At 42.2% G+C, this 22,815-nt stretch overlaps 1 protein-coding gene and 1 non-coding gene across 2 annotated transcripts; both read left to right on the top strand.

The window, feature by feature from the left end:
• The first annotated feature begins 20 nt into the window (after positions 1-20).
• Positions 21-20,890, top strand: PPP1R8 (protein phosphatase 1 regulatory subunit 8). Its single transcript, XM_055703614.1, has 7 exons — positions 21-152; positions 9,476-9,536; positions 14,066-14,219; positions 14,879-15,099; positions 15,781-15,925; positions 17,090-17,154; positions 18,167-20,890. The coding sequence occupies exons 1-7, from the start codon at positions 91-93 to the stop codon at positions 18,518-18,520; spliced, it is 1,062 nt and encodes a 353-aa protein (XP_055559589.1). The 5' UTR covers positions 21-90; the 3' UTR covers positions 18,521-20,890.
• Positions 11,834-11,999, top strand: LOC114015294 (small Cajal body-specific RNA 1). Its single transcript, XR_003559143.1, has one exon. It is a non-coding gene; the product is annotated as a small Cajal body-specific RNA 1 (non-coding RNA).
• Positions 20,891-22,815: the final 1,925 nt, after the last annotated feature.

The following is a 22,815-nucleotide window of genomic DNA, read 5'->3' as shown; positions in this document are numbered from 1 at the left end:
CGCCGCGCGGGGCACGCTGGGAGCGCCTCCCGCGCCGGTCCTCCAGCTTCCCATCCTGCCCTCGGCCCGCCTGAATGGGGCAGAGGCAAGATGGCGGCGAACGCGAACTCCGCCGGCGGCGGCGGCCTCTCGCTGTTTGAGTGCCCCAGCTGGTGAGCGGGCGGGCTGCGGCGGCTCCGCCGGGCCGCCCGCCTCTGGGTGTGCGGTTGCGGGCTGCGGCGGGTGCCCGCCGGGCCGGGGGGAGTGGCGCGGGGCCGGGCCGGGCGGTGGGGCCAGGCTGGGCGGTGGGGTCGGGCCCGGCTCCCCCGGGGGCTGGGGCCGGGGCCAGGGCTGGGAGGGCCGCGGTGTGAGGCCGGCTGCCCAGCCCCGCGGGGACGGGGGCTGGCTGCGGCGGCGCGCTGGGCCTGCCCGGGGGTCCGGGCTCGGGGCGCAGCCCCGTGGGCGCGTCCATCGGCTGGCCTGGGCTTACCGCCGGCGTGCGGCGCTGGCCGGAGCTCGGCAGCGCTTCCCGGAGGTCTTCCCGAGAGCTTAAACAGAATCGGTGCTGTGCTGGAAATGGAATTTTCTGTTCAAGTTCTGTATTCGGTACGAGAAATCTATCGGGTTGAAACTAGCCTGGTGGTTTTTTTTTCTTGCGTTGAGTTAAGGAGTCAGGGCAAAGGGACGTGTTGGAGAAGCAGCATCAGAACTGTGAATGTGACTGGTTCTGGAGTCATAGAAAGGTCCGTGTTGGAGGGGATCTCTGGAAATCATCTGGTCCAACCATTCGTTGAAAGCAGGGCTTTAGATTGGGTTACCTAGGGCCTTGTCTCATTTGCTTTGAATCTTTTCATGCATTACTAAATAGGTCTTTGCTGTAGTGCCTTCTTTGGGTGCCAGAGCATTGATTATTCAGGGGATGTGTGCACTTACATTTTAAATCACATAGAAAATGACATAACGTGTTATAGCTGAAATGTTTAGCATCTGTATATGTGTGTGACCTAGCTATGTATGTGCACGCATAATTGCAGTCTTCGGTTGCATAGTCATCTGTTCTTTGCTACAGGTCCCCTGCCTTTCCGTGCTTTGATGATAGTGGCCAGTGAATGGATGCTTAGTGAATATGCTTTGTAATGTTAACCTGTCTTATAAGTCTTTACTTTAGTTAGTGAAACCATTTAACCCTCTCATGGGAAAGAATTGCTCATTTATTTTAGTATTTTATTTGCTCTGAACATACACAATAACAAACATCTATATGAGACAAGGTGGTGCTCCATAAAATGGTGACATGATAGAGTAGGTATAGGCAAATATTATTCTGGATGTTCAACTTGAAATTTCAAATATTCTCTCTTTTTTTTTTTTTCATAGTGTTTTTATACAACAGTGTTCACAACTTGCATTATATTCAGTGGTAAATTTGAATTACTTCTGCCTTTGAAAGCTGTAGCTTGAATTAGCTGGAGAAGTATAACTTGTGAAATGCTTAGTTTCAGTAACTTGCATGCTATTGCAGAAGAATTCCTAAATAAATACCATCTGGAGGGGAGGACTGAACAACTATAAGTGTGAGGGCCTCTTCAGCTACATGTTTTTCGGCTTCAGCTACATACAAGGCAGGGTCTACAGACAGGCAGCATTCTTCACCATGCAGATTCTGACCTGATTTGGTTTTGAGGAGCAATCCATTGTGCTGAGTGATAGGGAAATGAGGTGGAAGAGGCACTGGGGAGGTGATCCAAGCCAGGGGTTCACACCCAGGATGTTCGGGTACCAGGGTCTGTTTTATCCTGACATTTCTAAGATTTTGGGTAATTCCCTTTTTGCAGCCTTTTACTATAATGTTCTGAAATCGTGCACAGGTATTTCTGCTGAATAGGCAACATAAAATGGGACCTATTAGGTAGGTATGGCTGGTGGGATTCCATTGCCTCATCCATTAGGAGGGAGGATCTCTCCTACCAGGTGGATTTATTTACTTCTGGTTTATTTTCCTAGTCTGCAAAAAAAGAAGAATATATTTCATATTAAAGCTTTACATGACTTCTGCTGGCATCTACTGAATTACAGATTTTAGCTCACAGTTTTGAAATACTTCTTTCTTCCAGAGCAAACCAAAGAGCACACAGTTATGATATTGAATAAATGATGGGCCTTTCACAGGTAGGATTCTCCAGAGTGAAAATAGTTTGTAGTAGTAGACTTAGGTCAATATTTGTAGCTCTGACTTCCCAAAGGTCTCAGTGTAGATGTATCCTGCAGGATCCTTGATGTCTTAGGCAAGCACCGAAAAGTCTTCCATATAGGTAACAGTGTAGATCTTTGTATAGGAAGCTTTGGTTGACCAAAAAGCATGGAGTTGCAGAGAGGCTTTGTGGTCAATAGCAGCTTCTTCTGTAGTGAATTATCTTCAATCTCATCAATCTATATTAAAATCAAAATCATAGTCTTTACCTATCTTTACTTTTCTGCCTCTAAGTAGAGCTGGCTTGGGGACTGTAAACACTGATCATATGAGAAATATATCTTAAATGTAATCAACAGAAGTAACTTTTTTCCCCGTCTTTATAAATTGTTGCCCATGCTTTTGAGGTTTGCCTTCATCATTGTATCTATTCTATCTTAACGTGGATAGTAGGTTTTCACTGGTTTTGATTTCTGGCTTTGATTTAGTTTTTGTGCTGTTATAGGTTACTACTTTATAGTCCATAAAATATTATTTCTTTTCTTGTATTTCTAACAGTTAACTAGCTCAAGACAGACAAAAAATAATAAATGCTGCCTTAATAATACTTGCTTATGCTCGTACTTGTTTATGCATGTACTGCAATTCCTCCGCATGTGTTAGGAAAGACATGGGCTATGCATTCAAAATTGGAATAAAGATGCTGCCAATACTTTCTATGGATTATAATTTAACCATACCATGAGATTAGAAAATGTCTGTAGATAACAATTGCACATCCTAGTTTTGGTAAGACTTTGGTACACCTTCTGAGGTCATTTTAGTCAATAAAAGTAATTTCCATGAGGTACAAATAATCTGAAGAGTGGTTTTGAGGTGACCATCACGTGTTTAATGGATACTGCCTGCCCTTTTGGCCTGGTTTAACCTGCATTTGGGATTGTGAATCTTTCTTTATTCTCTGCCTTGACATACCATTAGTTGGGATGTCGCACTTGTTCTGGAATGTACAGTTGAAATAGTATGTTTTAAAGGCTACAGTAATTTTGTTTTGGTTTCTTTGAGCCAAGAACAGGCTATACCTGGCAGCAATGATTCTGCACAAATTTCTGGAGAGGATGAACTCTAGGGTTCTGGAAATTCCACCCTGTCCTTGAAGTTGGACTTGAAGGGGTGTACAGTAGTCACATAGGCCAAGATTTTTAGGAAGTGGCTAAATTTAGGCTTTTGAGTCCACGTCTAGAAACCTAAATAAGTGACCTAATTTTAAACTAACACAATAGAAGGGAAGTTGTCCTGTCTATGTCCTTAATAGCTACAACTCAGAATGTCTCTTTAGACTGGGTGTGAATGATGTAACTCAGCAGCCTTGCTGAAGTTCAACTGGATGTGGCTGATGTAACCCAGTTGGCATGTCAACATTGAATCTTAGCCTTGTGGAAGAGATGCTGTCAGCCAGTCTGTAAAACTTCAGTTCTGTTACTCAGTACTTCTAACTACACCACATCCCAAAGTGTTAATGGCTTTGTGCTCTTTTTCTGAATTGTTTTATTTTTGTTACTGTATATACTCCTTCCAGGTTTAAGCTCAGCTTGGGCTTTTCTTCTTCTTTGCTGTCCGTCCCTGCTTTTTGCCATTACTCTATAGTTCTGCAGTACTGGGTTTGCTATCAATGGCAGAAAATAATCTGTACAGATTCCTCACAGAATCATCCTGGCGTTATGGACAGAGCAGTGGACTGACCTGTAGAGCCCGTGGTGAAGAAACGCATTTTTCTGTTTCTAGGACAGAAGGAAGAGTTTTTGCTTGTAGGTGTTTTATTTATCTCAAAAAAAACCCTATCTGAACTTGGTTTTGTTCAGTGGCATCCCTCTTAAGTACTACATTACTAATCATTCGAAGCAGTTGGTGTCTTTTATAAGGCAAACAAATCCATACATGTAGCTGCTCAGGGAAAACCTGAACTTCACCGTGTCCAGCTACTAAACTATATTGTGAAGGAGCTGATTATTCAAGGCAGGGAGGTGGATGTACTATGTCTGCCATGGCTGACTGTCAGGTGAACCAGCTTTCTTCAAGGCTGTTTTTATTAGAACACGTAGGAAACAATCATTTTAGGAAGAATTAGAGGGGTTCATACAACTGTGAGTGTATAGGGAATTGACTTTGAGGAGGCAATAGCAGTTTAATAGAGTCTGTGGGCTGACCCTTTTAGTGTTGGGGGTTTTATTAATTACCTTGACAAAAGCAACCACAGTGCTTTTTGATGACATAAGCAGGGTCAACACAGAGGCCAGAGTATTAATCCAGTCCTTTTGGTATAACTTGAAGACCAGAATGGTAAAACCAAGATAAAATACAGAAGTATAAGATGGGAAAAGTGACTAAGAACAAGAACTACTTCTTGAAGCCAGAAACTCACAATTCAGAAGTAAAAAGACAAAAGTTTATATTCAGAAATAAAAGTACATACACACAAGTACATAGACTAATCACAGAACAACCATCAATCACTAGTAACATATAACTGTTCAAAAATAAAAAGACTAATATTTTACCTGATGTGTAATCTGTTTGTAAGATAGAGACGTGTCAGTGCTGTTCTAGGTAGGCACTGATGAAAATGCAGTCTGTTTTCTGTACTTAATAAAGCTCAAATCAAACTGATACAGATGCAGTAGGAAAACTCATCAACTGGGAAACAGCGATACTTCTTTGAGACAAAACAGAGCTTTAGTTGTCTGTTAAAATAAAAACAGGGATGATTTTCCCAGGCTAAAGAATTTTTAAAAGAGGGGTAATATTTGGGAAACTTCTTTTTATAGCTGAAGGGAAAGAACAAAAAAATTACGATGGAAATGAAAGGATTTGATAAAAAATTCAGGATGGAAATCAATCTGTCAGAATAACGAGGCTTTGGAACAGATTCCTGGTAGGCATAAAGGTTACAGTCCTGTCATATATTCTTCTGATTTGTACAGGTAAATTAAACTTCCAAACATACCTGCTCTCACTCTGAAAATGTAGGAATAATCTTAACAAATAATCATTATGTTGTTGCTCACTACTTAATATTCATTCTCGTATTTAATTCCATGCCATTTGAATTCATTTTTTTGATGTCATAAAACCTTCAGTTCTCTCTAATAGAATATTTATGACCCTGCTCTCAGGAATTAAATTTTGTATACAGTTCCCAAATTTCACTGTATTCCATGGAGACTTTGTTCCTGAGTAAGTAACCAAGGGAACCAGAGTGAACCAGTAAAATCTAGTTCTGCGTGGAACTGCATTGTAAGAAGAAAACATACATAGAGCCAAGGTGAAGTTGAGCAAGTGCTTTAATACAGATGGAATGCTTTGTTCAGTTGAGGCAGCCACATTTCTCATCAGAAATCTTCCATAAAATGCTCCTAGAACACAGTCAGGTTTTTTTATGTTCAGGCAAGGTCTGTAATTACCAAGTTTGAGCCGCAAGCTTTTTTTACTGTATTTCTTACAACTGGAAGTTTGGCAAGTATTATTTTAATGCTTCGAAGAGTAGAGGAAATCATAAATGCCTCCCATCAACTTGCATTTTTTTTAAAGTTCAAATGCCCTAACCGTCATATTTCCTGCAGACATAACAAGGTTAGATCAGGATTATTGGTCAGCTCTTTATCCAGCCCTCTTCTCCCACATGGGAAGAAACCATTCTGCATGAACTAAAATAATTACCCTAAAGAGTTTGACCGTAACTTTGTCATAATATCTCCCTGTTTAGCGAATCAAGTCACCTAAACAAATGCCAGTGTTGGCGTGGTCTCAGTTTCTGTGATGTGTATGCTCTGCTTTGTGAAAGGCATATCACTGATGCATATGATGAGCAACAACTTTGTGTTCAACCAACATCTTGGTAAGAGGTTTTTTCTTCATTCTGATTTCTTTCTATAAAAAAGAGCATTGAAACAGCCATACTAATTGAAAACAGCATCCCAGACGGTTTCCTATCATACTGTGGTAGTGACCAGTAACTTAATGTGCTATTGTTTCCATCATCTTTAAGTGTTCTGTCCTCTTGTATGCGCTCAAGGCTTGTGGCTGTCAGAAGCAAAGGGGTTTTGTGAGCTGAAGACTCTGTCTGGGTGATCATGTTTAATAACTAACACCAGACCTGATCTCCACAAACTTGCTAATTTTTCTTTGTTACCTTGTAGTTTAATTCCACAACGCTGAGTGACAGTGCTTTCCACAAGTTATGCAAATGTCTTCTTTTTTTCCCACAAGTTATGCAAAGGCACTTTCCTTATTTTCGAATCCAGGGCTGCTTGTTTCTTGTGTTTCAAGAAATAGTGAGTATGCTAGTTTTGTAGCATTCATTGAGAGGACAAAGGCAATAAATACTTACCTGTTTTATCCAAGCTTCAGAAGATATGTACTAGATTTTTTTTTTTTCCTTCCTCTCGCATGAAGCCATCTGTACTGGTCATTATCCTGTGCCCTTCTCGGCAAGAGAACCAGAACTGGCACAGCATTCAAGATGCTAAAACATTGTATTTTTATAGTTTCTTCTTTATGATGTCTTTGCTTTGTCAACTGTTCCTCTGGTTCTTTCTGAATGTAGTCATGATGACTCTAGATCTTTCCTGAGTGGCAATAAGGAGCCTGGAGCTCCTGGTTGTGTTTGCGTGGTTGAGGTGGTCTCTCTCTAGCATGTACTAGCATTCAAGAGCACCGATTTCCCCCACTCCCAGATGGTTTATCAAGCAGCAGTTCAGTATCATGAGATTAGTTTACAGCATTTCAGTCAGATTTGAATTTCCTGCATAATTGTCATAAGTGATTTTTCTTGGTTTTGTTGGCTCCTTTTTTCCAAATTGCGTATAACAAAACAGAGCCCTTGCAGAACCCTGCTCTTTCCTGACTCATAATCATGTACATTCTGTCATTGATTAGTGTTTTTCCCCATCACACCTTAATTTCCATAGGACCGTTAGATAATTTTGTCAAAAGCTTTAGTAAAAATGCCAGTCTACTGTACTGATAGCCTTGTTAAAATCTTCTTGGCTGTCTCCAGTATTTCTGGTAAATTGTGAGATACTACTTGCCTCCTCAAAAACCATGTGAATTCTTTCTCTCAAGTATTATTTTTAAGTATTATCTCAGTCAAAGATACAAGAAGCTGTGCTACAGATGGTTAGCCTAGGCATCTCTTCAGTCTGGAGAAGGAACAACCAAGAGAGATGTTAGGTGTCTGGAACTGTGAGTGAACTGACAGTCTGTAGGAGACAGGTGGTTGCTGTCCTTTTGAGGTGAACTAGTTTGCAAAATGAAATTAATGGCAAGCAGACTTGTGGCCAAATAGAGAAGAGGGTGCTTCAGCTATGTGTAGGTGATCTGTGAAGTTGTTTGTGTAAGATTCTGTAAATGCATTAAGTTTGTTTGTTCTTCGAGCAATTTATGTAGATAGCTGGTTAAATGGATAGCAGCTATGGTGCAGGAAGTCCTTGAGCTGGTAACCTTGAGCTGGTAACTGGGAGAGTATTCCTGTGGGAGGCACCCAATACTGTTCCTGGAGGTAGTTCTTAGATTGCCAAAGGTTCCTTACGCTGGGTTTGTCAGCTTGATCTGCCTGATACAACTCCACAGGAATGTGAGAAATCAGTACTTGAAGTCAAACAGAACCAGCACATGCTCTCATGATTAAACAGTGCTCTCATGATTAATGAGAAATGTTCTAAAGAAACATTAATACAGTATTTTTGGATCACTGTATAAATAGTATGTATCTTCTGTGCCAGTTTTGAAGAGTTTCATTGTAATGAAAGTTTACTTGGGGGGGGGGGGGGGGAGGGGGGCAGCTACAACTTTGCAGTTTCAGTGCAGTGGAGAAAAACAAGTTTGCCAGTGCTCAGGGGCAGGAAGAGGAAACACTGAGAAGTGGGCATGGATCCATGAATGAAACCTGTATTTCAGTGAAAAATGAGCACTGAGGTCTGAGGGGAGCACAGGCAGAGGCAGCAATACTTAGGTGTAGCCTGGCTGTATGATCCTAGCACAGTATTTAAGAGGAGGTGGCCCCCTAGCAATGCTGAAGTGACTGGAAGAGCCTGTCATTTATCAGCTCATCAGACAGACTGTGTCATCTTCGGGATCATTTTTACTTGGTGGTCTTTTGCCCACACCACCATAATCTTGTTTCTAGGAAGCAGTCACCATTTTAGCAGATTTCCCTGGAGCTCTGCATCCTCTGCTGCTGCTGTTTGTTCTCCTCCAAAAAAGAGAAGGGCTGAGAGGGGATCTTACCAGTGCATACAAGTATTTTGAGGGCGAGTGTCGAGAGGACGGGGCCAGGCTCTTTTCTGTAGTGCCAGGCAACAAGACAAGGGGCAACAGGCACAAACTGAAACACAAGAAGTTCCCTCTGAATATGAGGAAGAACTTCTTTACCTTGAGCGTGGCGGAGCGTTGGAACAGGTTGCCCAGAGAGGTCGTGGAGTCTCCCTCTCTGGGGACATTCAAAACCCACCTGGACGCGACTGTGCAACCTGCTCTAGCAGGGCTTGGACTCGGTAATGTCCCAAGTTCCCTTCCAGCCGTGACCAATCTATGGTGGGCAGGGATGGAGCTATAAGGCTGGGGGAGCTGAGCTGCTGTTTGTTTGAGAATTTGGTGGAGGATGATTGTATTGTCATAGGGTAGGAGTCCCTCTGCCACCTAATACTGCAGTCTCTTCCGTGTTACCGGTTTTGGTAGGAAAGTTTGATTATAGGGAGTGTGGAGGAGCACTGGCTATTGGCCAACATTTTTATAATATTACAGGTATGTGTGGAGGTGCTTTCAGGTTTTTTACCATTACCAGTCCTAGAGGGGAAAGATGGTAAAAGCTTCCATTCTTCTCAGCAGCTAAGGGTAGAGATCTAATGTTTTGAAAGTACCATGAGAAAACAGAGCCCTTGAGCAGGTCCTTAAGCAAACAGTCCCAGTCTGTCCCCTTCTCCGGTTCTTAGCCTCTTCCTGGCCTTATACCATGTTCTCTTAGCAGCTGCCCTGTTTATTTTGTAAATAAGCTATTTTTCACCTGGAGAAGTAAAGCTTGAAGTGCACTGTGTCCTATTAGCTTAACTCTTTTTGTAAAAAATCATGTTTTATGTGTTGTCAGAAGGAATCCGCAGGGAGGAAAAGAAAATTACAGGATTTTCACATTTTCCCAAAACTAATTCTGCTTCCACGTGTCTGGGTTTGGTCTGTAGCTCTAATAGAATATTAGCTCTAACACTAATAAACTTTTTATTAAATGTGTTTGTATTTTCCTTTATTTTCTAGGGCAGGAAAACCGCCACCTGGCTTACATCTGGATGTAGTCAAAGGAGACAAACTCATTGAGGTATGAAAACAGGTTTTGTGTGTATTTAGTGTATCATATACATAGGCACCATCAGTAAAACATTTCCCAGCTTTTTCCACACTTATTCATAAGTATTTCCTTTCTCTCTCATATCCATTATTTTCAGATCAGTTTGTTTTACTCTGAAACTTCAGAAATCGTTTTCCCTTGCCTGTACTCCAAGGCTGTCTCATACTGTGAAGTGCTTCTATCAGTTGTCTTCCGATTAGATGCCGTGTTTGAAGTGATAGAAAACTGCAGTCCTCAGCCAGCAAACAATGACACTTTGATTTCTGAATATAAAACTTGTCCTAGTAAGAGAGAGAGAGAAAAAAATAAAATGTTTGTAAGGGAAACTTGGTACTTTGCAGAGCCTTATTTCTTGCAAACGTAGTTTTGGAGCAGAGCTGACATCTTATTCCCTATAAGACACTTTATATAGGAGGTATCAGACTGCAGACAGAAGGCACCTCATCTTACGAACTTCAGGAGCAGACATTTGAATAACATGGGGAAAGAAATCTTAAATACAAAAGATTAAGAGGAAAACCTCTTCACTTTGTACTGCTTGTTTGAGATACTTGTCTGGCCAGCTTATTTTTTATTTTGTTTTACAGTAAGGTTAACTAGGTATCCTGTATTTTACAGGATTGTTCCCCTGTCCTACAGTATAAAATACAGTATGATTTTTTTCTTCCCATGTTCTGGTTCTGTGAACAGCATTGTGTTTAGCACAGACAGAATGAGTTATTTTTATTACAGCAAAGGGATTTGTCTGAAATAACACCACCTCGTTCTCTCATATTTTGTTTTATATCCCACTAGAAGTAGTAAACAAACAAAACAAAGCTCTTTAACATGGTTGACAGAGAGGACCCAAGCCAGCAAATGTATTTTAGCTGTGGACAGACTTCTAACTTGCAATTGACTGGAAAGAGAAATGCTTCTGGGCAGCAAACATTTCCAAAGTTGAGCCAGCTTTTCTGAACAGAAACTGGAAAATTAAGAACTCTGTGTTAGATCAAGAAAGATTTAGGTCACTTAAAATCTTGGCTGGTGTTTAACTATGCTACCACAGGAGCAGCAGACAGTATTAAGTGTTCCTTCTGGTGTCTAGCAGGAGAGATTTACTGTTTAGAATTTGGTTAAGTTACCAGAATATGCTTTGCATAGGAAAGCAGATAGAGATGTCATAAATGGGTATCTTGCAAATGAACTTGTGTTTTCCCAGGCCAGAAACCAGTAAAATGAGGCTTTTCTTTATAGTCCACTACTGTTGGTTTTACAGACTGTTTTGAGGGAGTGCTTACTCTGGATTTAAAGACACAGAAAACTGGCAAAGACAGTCTTGACCTAAAAAGAGGTGTTTGCTCAGGCTTAATTTAAAAGGAATTAGGTACTAACAAACATACATTTGCCGCATCTTCAGAGTAGCTCATTAGTTCCTACAAGACATGGCTGAGTTGGTTCTCACCTGCTACTCGGACTGTGTTGGAGCTATCCTTCACTGGCTTTTCGTAGGCGCTGTATCTTTCAAACCCTTTGCATTGCATTTGTCTTCAAACCATGGACCACGTATTCTGCTTCTTACGGTATTGTTACGTCTTCAGAATCACTTTCAGAGATCAGAGAGCTGTATGTAGTAGGACTGCTGTTCAGCTCAGCCTTCTTGCTGACATCCCAGCAGCAGTGTCTGGGGTAAGGATTGTACTTGGCACCAAGTATTCCAGTATTTCTTTTAGGCCATGGAATGAGATTCAGTGAGCAAAGCCAAATGGCAGTGACTTTTAGTTTTTTGGTATGTGGCAGGTGGCCAAACATAATGCAGCCTTCCCACCTGGGAGACTTAGTCTGAGATGAGTTTTTTTCTTGTCATGTTTCTTTTGGATTTTTGAGCATGGAGAGAGAGCTTTAGGATGAAAGAGTTTATATGGAGCTCTCTGCTGAATTAATCCTCAGGTGCTAAGGAAGTGTCTGTCGTGGGAGTCCTGGTCAGGACTGGGGAAAGAAAAAAGGGAACAAAACGCCATATGGAAGCTGAGGATGCACCATTGCTTTTGGCAATGGATAAGCAAATCTGGTGTTGATAACTTGACAGTCAGGAATGTTGTCCTGGTGGTGTCAGACTCTGAGGCTGTGCTGCCCAAAGCTTTTGGACCTACAGGAGGCCCCAGTTGGCTTTGTAAGTTGGCTTTTGTTTCTGTGTTTGGTACATGTGACAAATAGTTTTTCAATGTTGTCTTTTATGGTAGGCAGCAGTAACCAAGAAAGAACATTCTTAAATCTTGTGGATTACTGAGCACTTGATACTAACCAAGCCATCTGTGTCCCAGGTCTTGTGCAGAGGTCTGAGGTACACGTTGTGATTGCTGGGTCTGAAAAGTGCAACATTAAAACAAGCCATGAAGTGTTTAAGCTCAGTGTATAAAGAATGACACTGGGTTATAACTCAGAGGCACAGAAAATGCGTAAGTCAGTGGATTTCACAAAGTATTTACTCCCATGAAATCGTGCCTGAAGTATATACCTTCAGTTAGCTGGGAATAAGGTATTACAGATTATTACCTAAGGGGCCAATTAATTGTGAAGTCATCATGATGTGTAATGGGAGCTGAGTTGTTCAGTTCTTGTAGTGACCTACAAGAGAGAATAAACATGCAAAAATAAATTAAACACTTAATACTGAATACCAGGTTATGAGAACTTGCAGCATGGAGGCTGACAAGTGTTCAGCAGAACAATGAGAAATCCAACACAGGAGAACACATCTGGGGGGGGGGGGGGAATCTGAAAAAAGTCAGTGGGGAAGTGACATCTGAATGCAGCAGTGCTAAAAGCCTCACAGCTCATAATTGGTGGGTAGGTAAATAGATGTAACTTTGCAAGGTGATTTGTAGTAGAAAATGAGGCCCGTGTGATTTTTACGCTTGCAGATAAGGCAGAGAAATAGAAATACTATGTTTTATTCCAGGCCATCTCCTTATTTTCTGTATGACTTGGTAGTGCCACAGAATCATTTAGGTTGGAAAAGATCTTTCAGATCAAGTCCAACCGTTGACCCAGGGCTGCCAAGTCAGTCACTAAACCATGTTGCTAAGCCCTGCATCTATGCATTTTTTAAACGCCTCTGAGGATGGCAGTGCCACCACCTCTCCGAGCAGCCCTCTTGGTGCTCATTGTGTCAGTCTTTCTGATAGCTCAGAAGAAACCCAAACCAGCTGCCTGTAACGGGTCTGATACATTCACTCTTTCTAGCCATGTCGTTTATACAGCTGGCAAAACTGAGTAGCAAGTGACTGATTGACATGAATGCTGCTGCCAGGAAGGGAGGTCCTTCCTCATCACGCAGTCCCAGTGCATGTAATCCACTGCTTCACTAGAGCTAGCTGGGATGTGCATCTGAACGAAGGCAAACTGATTCAGTCCACTAAAACAGTAGAAGGCTAATGCAGAAAAAAAGTGCTTTGCAAGCTGAAAACTGTGCTCAGATGTGTGGCAGTGGAATTGAGGAGAGGATTGTATAGCTGGGAATGGAAGGAGGGAGAAGGGAGAAATCCTTGTGCTCTAGCAGGCCAAACGTTAATTCGGCTCAGAGCATCTTAGGAAAGCAATGCTTTCTTGAAATAAGGTCTAGTTTTTTTCTGATAGAAAATGTATCATCAGCATTCCCTTGATCATGCTATTGGAACGTTGTGTGGGCTTTGGTAAATGTTTCAAAAAGCAGGAGAAGCCATCTGTTAACAAATCTGTAATGCATTGCCAGCCTTTGACTTGTGCAGCTGGAAGAAAGAAGACACATTAAGGTCTTGGAATACAGTGAGAAAGAAGTCTGTGCTGCTTAGGTGCTTCAGCTTTTAGGCACGAGGAGTTCTTTCCAACAACATTGTCTGCTAATAGAAATATGCTGTGTACTCTGTAGGACTGTGTCAACATGTTCCTTTGCATTTCATAGATGGCTTATGTAACTGATATTACGGTATGTAAGGTCTTGTTTGAAGAAGAGATTAGAACTAGGATGAATTAAGAAGCAATGCCTAAAATTAGTGGTTTACTTGAATGGATTCATATCACAATACATAATCAGTATAGTTTTACATCTTTATCATAGAAGTCTGAAGTCTTCTGTACATCAGTTTCTGTACAGAAATATAATTCTGATGTTCTTTTTCGGACTGGAAATCATTGTCATAGATTCCTGGCTTAGACAAGGCCTAAGTCATCTGCATTAGGGAATGTGTAAAAATCTTTGGGAGCAGATGTGAGAGAGAATCTCTTGTAAGAGGCAGTCTCATGATTTGAAGAGTTATTATTTTTCCCAGTCCCAGAAGGGAAAACCTGGGACTCTTCCATGTTCAGCTGTTCTGATTTTACAAAGAGAACATTTGACTTTCTGTATTGAACGGTGTCAGACAAAATTGTTGATGCTTTGTTTTTAATTTGCTCTGTTTATTCATGTTCTTGACTTTTTCAGGAAGATGCAAAAGATTATAGGAGTCTAATATGCTTCTCTGTTTGATATTCTACCTCAGAAACTCATCATTGATGAGAAGAAATACTATCTCTTTGGGAGAAATCCTGATCTGTGTGATTTTACCATTGACCACCAGTCTTGCTCTCGGGTCCATGCTGCCTTGGTCTATCACAAACATCTCAAGAGGGTTTTCCTCATAGATCTAAACAGCAGTAAGTAGCATGACATTTAACTAGACAGAAGTATGATATTTCAGTGCCTAAACATTTCTGAATCTGAGGTACTTTTTCCTCTTTTTTTTTGTTGTTGTTGTTGTTGTTTGCACTGTATGGATAGATGACTATGATCTGAATTAGCGTCCTAGTGAAAGGTTGGCAAGGATCAGGAGCAAAGGAGTGTTTGCTCCACTCAGCTTACATCTGCTTCACTTGGTGTTTAAAACAGCATTTTGGGGCATTTAAGAGGCTAGGGGAGAGGAGGAAAGTGACTTGGCCTTCCTTTCACGATTTTAATGACGTTTTCTCTTCTGAGGGTGGTATCCCAAGATCTAAAACCTGACAAACTGGTTTTTTGTTTTGTTTTTTTTTTCCTCCAATGATTCCAGACATAGTAACTGAGGACCTACGAGAATCCAGAAAGTAAATGGTGTTTGTAAGTTATTTCCCTGACTTTTTTTAGACTTTTGATGTCTGTTATCTTACTTCATGAGATGGTAGGTAAAATTGTACACTGCTAATGTTTTCAGCAGTACCTTAGTGACTTGTATCTTGGAGCAGCCACGTACAGTTTCTGAACTTCTCAAGACCTGAACTCAAATACTGTGAGCCCAAGCTGATGACTAACAGGCTGTTTTGTATTTTGATGTTCTCAGCACATGGCACATTCTTGGGTCATATTCGTTTGGAACCTCACAAACCCCAACAGATACCCATTGACTCCACAGTTTCATTTGGTGCTTCTACACGGGCATATACGCTGCGAGAGAAGCCTCAGACACTGCCGTCAGCAGTTAAAGGAGATGAGAAAATGGGTGGTGAAGATGAAGAGCTCAAGGGCTTGCTGGGCCTGCCAGAGGAGGAGACAGAACTTGATGTGAGTACATCGCGCATTGTAGCTAGATGGCATTTCTAGCTAAGCAGATGGCATTTCCCACTTGTTTGCTTAGGTTCAGGTTCTTAATTTCTTGGCCCTGAAGATAGTCTGAGGTGTCTTCTGCAGGCAGATAGGCACAAACCATCTCGTTCTGCCATGATGTCTGTGATCGTGCTGCTTCCCAGAATCAGTGACCTAATAATCCTACTATTCCACTGGTCTTCTCACAAAGGCTTGCCGGGGAGTACATGCTGTCCAGCTAAGATTACCCCAGGTCAACGGTGATTTCCCACACTGTTCCCTACGGCCAGTAGCAATGAATGCTACCCTGTTTCCAACAGTTGGTGAAAAGGGGGAAAGCAGTGTATGTGACATTCACAGGATTGTTGAGGTAGGAATGGACCTCTCAGGATCATCTAGTCCAGCCCCCTTGCTCGGGCAGGGTCAGCTAGAGCAGGTTGCCCAGGATCATGCTCAGTCAAGTTCTGAATATCTCTGCAGACAGAGACTCCGCAACCTCGCTGGGCAACCTGTTGCAGTACGGGAGCACCCTCTCTTCCTAGGGATCTAAAGTCAAAACTGAACAGTGTGCTGTGATCTTCTGATATGCGCAATCATACGATTAAATCAGACTTCATACACTAGTGGCTTAAACTGTTTCATCTCTAAATTTGTCGCTAGAACCTGACAGAGTTTAATACAGCCCACAACAAAAGAATTTCCACGCTAACCATTGAGGAAGGGAACTTGGATATTCAGAGACCAAAGAGAAAACGGAAGAACTCCAGAGTGACGTTCAGCGATGATGATGAAATCATCAATCCAGGTAAGAGTTTGCTTTGATCTTTAGTTGATGCCCATAAGGCGCTCTTTCCAGTATTCTCATAGGGATTCCTCATGGCTGCATGTGGATAAGGAGAACAGAAACTTGGCAGTCAATATTTGGGATCTGCTATTTCAGAGAAGCTGCCACGTGTCTCACTGAAGTCTTTGACCTCTCTGTGTTTCTTCTCTTCTACCTGTAAAATAACTGCACAATCTGTGTGGGACAGGGATATCACACTCGGCTTCATTGTTCAAAATTCTATGAAATGTTGGAAAAATCTCATGTGTCCAAAAGGAACGTGGTGGATTTTGGGTTTTTTTGCCTTCTTCAGAGTGTAAATGGGAACTGAACTTGTTTGTTTTTCATCTGTCCCTTATTGCTTTACTTACCTGTTGCCTAGTGGATATGTATCTTAAGCTCAGAGGTCTTTTGCTGTGTCTGCATATCTGAAACACATTACCCTCACTCAAAACAATACTTCTGAAGATGTATCTATTGCCTGTTAGTCATTTTTCTCCCTTAGCTGTTTTATATTAATGGCATTCCTATTTACAATATTTTACATGGATAATGTTCTTGTTGATAAGAGTAGCTTATTAATTAGCATGCATCTCAAAATACAGTTTGGAGCTAGTTTTATTTGGCAGTGTATACCACCCAGAATAACCATTTTGATTTATAAGGTTGTGCAATTTAGTGTGCAGAACGTCCTAATGGAAACACCAGTCATTTGCATTACGAAAAATAATTTTTTTTCAGACTTTCAGAGACTGTGTGTTGAATTCTTCTGACTCCTACTTCAAGGTCCCTCAAGGACTTCTGGGGCCAGCTGTTGTGCCTTTGAGCGCATGCAGTGCCTTGTCAGGAGCAGCTTTCAGCCTGGAACTCCAGTCTGTCAGATCAGTGCAAACTCCCCATCCATCTGTTCCCTTTTCCCGTTCTCCATTTGAGTGGAAGCCTTTCTTACCAGAATATCTGATGAGCCCACCTTGAGATAAAGCCCACTAGGTGTCCCCTTGGCGCCTCTCTGTTTGGGCACGCTTGTGCTTACCGAGTATTGAGAAGAGAACATCCATGTGCCGGTTCTTGATAAAAGTTCCTTTAGCTGATAGATGTTCTTTTCCTGTATTCTTACTGAAGGCTTCACTGTTCTTGCCTTTACAGAGGATGTGGACCCTTCTGTTGGGCGTTTCAGGAACATGGTACAGACAGCAGTAGTTCCTGTTAAGGTACAGAGTAACTCCCAGCTTTCTAATTAATACATTACATTGATCAACTCACGTTTTGCATTACACCGTAGAAACGTACTGTTCTATGGTGGAAGATGTTCTGTTGTTAAGCAAAAGTCGTGTTCATGTTTCACTGTTGCCATCTTTTAGCAGATTTGACCATTTCCCTTCAAAACCAGCTTTAGCTCTTTTCTTTAATAACGCATGGGATTAATGGCAATTTCTTTTTGCTCCCAAAAAGAAATGCTTTCCAGAAACTTAATATAGTAGTTCGAGGCATCAGTTAAAATTGTGGGAAATGTGGAAAATGGAAAGTAAAAGTGAGAGGTTGTTTGTTTAAATACTGTAAGTACTACAGATTTCGTAAAGTTGTCTACTAGGACTAGCAGGGTTTAGACTTTGCTCCAAGATGAGTGTGTGGCCAGTGCTATATTTATTTGGAATATGCTAGGAGTAGGGAAGATTTGCAGAACTTCAGGGTAGTTAAGCAACAGTGGAATAGCATTGTCACTTGTTGCTGGTATACCCTAAATAATGTATGTGGAAAAGGAAAAAATTCTACATAAACCTCAGACTGCAGGAGAAGATTCCCGTGATCAGGAGTTAGACAAAAATCACCCAAGTGATGTGGAAGTTGCAGTTTCTTACTGTGGTGGGAAGGGCAGGTCTGTGTTACTGATTACCGACCTACTCGGTCTTGCATTCAGGACAAGCTCAAGACTCCCAGGCATGTACAGGAGGTAAAAAGGTGCACAGACCTGATCTAAGTTAAACCTGAGCTTCAGCTTCTGTCACCCCTTCCTGCACTGTGCACCTTTAAGAGTTTATTATTAAGTGGTTTTCAAGGAAACCCAAAAGAAATCTTCTGGGACAAAGACTGGGGCATGGTCTGTAACCACTTCCTATGTGACTGGTCTAGGTGCCTTTTTGGGGAAAATGGCATTGGCATCAGTTTAAATAGCTTGCTGCTTTCACGTATTTTGAATAATTCTTTAAATGCTTCCATCTACAGAAAAAACGGTTGGAGAATCCAGGCTCATTGACCACAGATGATTCTGCATCGCGACGTATGCAAAACTTTCCCTACAGCGGAGGATTATATGGTGGTTTACCTCCAACTCACAATGAGGCAGGTTCCCAGCCGCACGGCGTCCATGGGACAGCACTCATTGGTGGTCTGCCAATGCCCTACCCCAATCTTGCCCCGGATGTGGACTTGACTCCTGTTGTGCCCTCGACAGTTAACATGAACCCAGCTCCAAACCCTGCTGTCTTTAACCCTGAAGCTGTGAATGAACCCAAGAAGAAGAAATATGCAAAGGAGGCATGGCCGGGCAAGAAGCCAACCCCTTCCCTACTGATCTGAGTTGAGTGTTGTTGAGGGAGGGTGGGAGTTACGAACTCCAGAAACTGTTTATGTGCGGTATCGTCTTTTTAAAATTTCAGTGTCCTAACCAGATGTAATACCAAGATTGGAGAAGTGAAATATCCTTTAAAGATCTGTCTTCAAATGTTTTTATATGTCTGTTTAAAAAAAAAAAAAAATACAGCTCCCATCTCCTTTTGAACCAAAATATCTGGCAGCCTTTTCTTAGCCATTACCGTCCCCTGAATTTTGATCTGTAAGTTGAAGGGGAGGAGTCATATAATTTAATAATCATTTATGGCATGACCCTGCAAATTCGTGTATTTGGGTGTCGTGCTTACTGTGGGTGATGTTGTTCCTGCTGGACTTGCTAATAGCAGGACAGCTGTGTCAGAAGTTAATGTCTGTGGGGCCAAGCCTTTCAGAAATCCCATTGGTATGGGTTCTAAAGCTTGCAAAATACAGGTCGGCTTTGATTTTTTACATTTTTAAAACTCCACCAATGTGGGGGGGGTTGTTGTTGGGGGTTTTTTTTTTGTTGTTTTTTTTTTTAATTTTTTGGGGGTTTTGTTAGTTTGGCTACAGCTTGTTTTAATTTCCACCTAAAACACTACAGCATCCCATTAGGTCATGAGAACGTGGAGTTGAGATGGACAAGAAGTAGGTGGTCTTCCTCAGCTGTGGTCCAGTACTGTGCGACGGAGTGCTGTGTGGGTGGGCAAAGGGGTGCACACACGGGTGGATCTGAGCTTGGGTTCATGCCAATGCCAACATACAAGCGTAGCAAGCCTAGGAGCGTTTGACTGGTGGGTAGGCACTTTCTACACTTCCAAACCAACAAAGTAGTGTTGACCCTACCCTGTAATAACTTTTAAGATGGAGTTAACATGGAGGACAACAGTTTCTTGTAAACTTGATGGCCCTTTTAACGTAAATAGATGAATTTTCATTGGCAAATGGAACTTGTGAGGTTAAAGTATATGTGGGATGCAAGAAGACACACATAAAAATGAGCAGCCATCAGCAGTGTCAAAGGATTTCTGTATTTAACAACTAACCCCACAATCCGCAAACTATTTTTACTGCTAATAACAGTGGGTGAGGATTGAGTGCTACTTAAAGCTAGAATATGAATTCTCAGTAGAGAATCTTGACTCACCTTGAATAAAGCAATGCACAAGTTGGTTTCATAATATTACGTTTTTGACGACTTCATCGCTTTTTCCCATTGAATAATATGAGAAGCTTGATTTGGATTGTTGCTGTAGCCCTTCAGATCCTCGGGTTTAGGTTTCCAAATCTGATTTACATGTAGTCAGACACTATGTCTTTACTTTTTGCAAGGTAAGGCCAGAACTCTGTTTTTCTTAGGTTTACTCTGGATTTTTTTACGTTCTGCAATGCAGTTCAGCTACATAGTCGCATTCCTTTGGGGGAGTTTTTCCAGGAAACATGCACTAAAATGGCAGCAGCGTACCCAGCTGTTCATTGTGTACTGTAGCTACCTGGCTAAGTAGTGTTAGGAAGATCTGATGGTTGCTGGAGCAGCGCTGTGTTACGGTGCATCTGGTGTGCTCTACGCACTGGACCTGTTCTGAACAGATGCTCCAAAATCAGTGTGACTTCTGCATCTGCAGGGTGGTTGCTTCTGTCATGTTACCAAGGTAAAAATGAGCTAGTAGCTACCCTATTTGCAAGAGCAATGGCTTTAGAGACTGGTTTGTTCCCCTCCCTGCACCATCATATCTAGCTCAAACTGTTATATGGATGAACACAGTAACTCCGCCGTGATATAGTGCTGCTCTGTGTTTAGTTACTCTTGAATATGATGCAGTCCTCAGACGTTCTGCTTCCAAACACTCCGTGCTGCTTCCAAAATCTTTCTCCCTTTAGTTTTGCTTCTTTCTGGTGTGTAGAATTTTCTTTCTCCAGTCAGTCTGCTTTATGAAGGCAACTCTTTAGGGTAAGACTAGTTAGGGCAAGTAAAAGTTGAACAGGTTTTCTTCTTCATTTTTTTGAGTTTGGGTTGTTTTTGTTTTGGTTTTCATTTGGGGGTTGGGGTTTTTTTTGGGGGGGTGTAGTGGTTTTGATTTTTTTCAAATGGCTCTTTGCAAGATTGTTCTTGAAAAGGGAAGCTTTACTGCTCATTGTTTTTTAAAGCTCTTCTCCTCCCTGGGTTTGAACAAGCTCTCATTATTTTAGAGCTTAGGGGCCATAGCTGGCCAGTACGGGAGGGGTCCGTATAACATCTAGGGGCTTTGTACAGAAGTTTGTACACTTGTGTAATATGTAATAGGCCTTTTCACACTTTCTGTTGAGCTTTTTACCTGTAACCTTTACTATGTTGTAAATTAAATGCAGATTTTGCCAGTTTGGAGAGTGTAGTGTGTTCGTTCCCAGTCCACACTTCTACAGTTGAGACTGTACATTGTTTTGTGGCTTATAGAAGGATTTCTGCTGTGGCAAAGCGCAGCTGTCACCGCGGGTCTTGTTCTTGGTGGCTGGCTCAGGTCGCAGCGCTTAAAGCTGCCCCCCCTTCTTTGCTCGTGACCTGCTTTGCTGGTTGTGCTGCAGCACGTTGCAGCTTCGCGCACCGGAGTGACACTTAACAGTGGATTTGAAACAGCAGTTGCCTTTGTTTCTGAGTAAAGTTTTATCGGGTTCTGGCATGATTCTCTCTTCAAGTTATACTTTAGACCCCAACATTGCTTTTCTCATTGCCCAGCTTGCTGCCTCTGACACAGAGTGGCCTTGGGCAGTCTGAGTGCACTGTCCTTTGTCACGCTGTGTCTGCAGCTTGTCCTGGGCTCACTGGGGAAAGCTGTAGTGAAAAGTAAACTGGGACCTGGTTAAAGAGAGCCATGGTGCCTGCATTGTAGGGTTAAACCACAACAGAGGCATTCTGCTTTGTTGAATTTAGTAATATTTAGGCTATAGAATAGTGTTCCTTCTCAATCCAGCGATATCCTTTAAGCAGCAGGGATAGTTACATTTTTATTACTGTGTGTCAGCAGAAGGCTCAGCCTTCACAATTCATGTGCAAGCCGCTGATCTGCCAAAGGTAGAAACAGTTGGGGCAAGTTAAGTAGAGAACTTTGTGGTCTGACACTCTTAAGTGTTGGTGTGGTTAGCAGTTAATTTCCTGTATTAAAAAAGTATTACAAAGCAGTCAACTGGCATTATAATCTAAAGTGCTCTCTGCAGTGTGGAATGCAGAGATGGGATTGAAGATGTGGAGAAGAGTTTGCAGCTGAATAAACGATTGAGCTAAAGAATTATGGCAGTGTTTTCCAGGGACGTCTGTCCTTACAGCATTCACTGGATTGTCATTGTTAACCACTTTTCTCTCTCCTTTTGGTTTTGAAATGCAAGAGTGCAGCACCCAGCATGCATCACAAGAGCTAGTAATGAGCTGACAGAAGTTGTTCTATTCCAGTGTGCTGTGCAGTAAGACACCAATGTCTTAAACCCTGTCCCAGCATTCCTGAAAAAATTACTTCTTGGAGAGGAGGTGACTTCTCCCTGGGGCCTTCTAGAGAGCAGGGGTAGCTTCCAGTGCAGAACAGGTGAGTGTGCCAGCTGAAGCGTGCACTTGTGCAATTACACCAAATGCTTCAAAACACTCAGGGGCATGGGGAAAGATCACAGCAGAGGGTTGAGCTGGCAGACGTGGTGCAGGACAAGCCAGAAACGGGGCTGTGTAATGGCTATTACCGGGCTCACAGGTCAGATGCTGTTTAAAGGGTTTTATTCAAAAGCAGACTAATACGGTCAGGTCATTTGTAGGCTCTTTGATTTCAAAAATGTCTTAATCTAGCAGTGGTAGGTAAAGGGGAGTGGGGGGGAGTTTCTGCTTTCACTTCTGCTGAACGCCAGAGCAGCTGCTGATCCATACAAGCTATATGGTGTCACTGGGACCTACCTGCTTGGTGTCAGAGACAGAAATGCTAGTGCAAGTTGAAGAGTGTGAAGTAAGATAATGGCGAGTTCAGGATATACAACCGTGTGTTTTGGGTCACAGTCTTCTAAACTGGTCTTCCCTGAAGGTCCCATGACCGGTAGAGCAGTAAGAGACACTTCACATCCCGCATCACTTCAGTGCCTGAGACTAACCACGATGCTTCCCCTGTCTCCCTCAGAGACCTGCCTGCTCCACAAAAGCAGTAGCTTTCCAGCAGCGTTGACAGCTGCTTCAGTGTTGTATTATGATTTTCAGAGAACCGATGTCCTCTTCAGAGAAGCTTTAAGGGAGTGGCAGCTAAAAAGCCTGAATCTTTGGTGTCCACCCTGTTGCA

The sequence above is a fragment of the Falco cherrug genome, chromosome 3, assembly GCF_023634085.1.
Source record: "Falco cherrug isolate bFalChe1 chromosome 3, bFalChe1.pri, whole genome shotgun sequence".
Classification (NCBI taxonomy): Eukaryota; Metazoa; Chordata; class Aves; order Falconiformes; family Falconidae; genus Falco; species Falco cherrug.
Note: the sequence above shows the minus strand (reverse complement) of the source record. Positions and strands in the feature narration are given on the sequence as shown.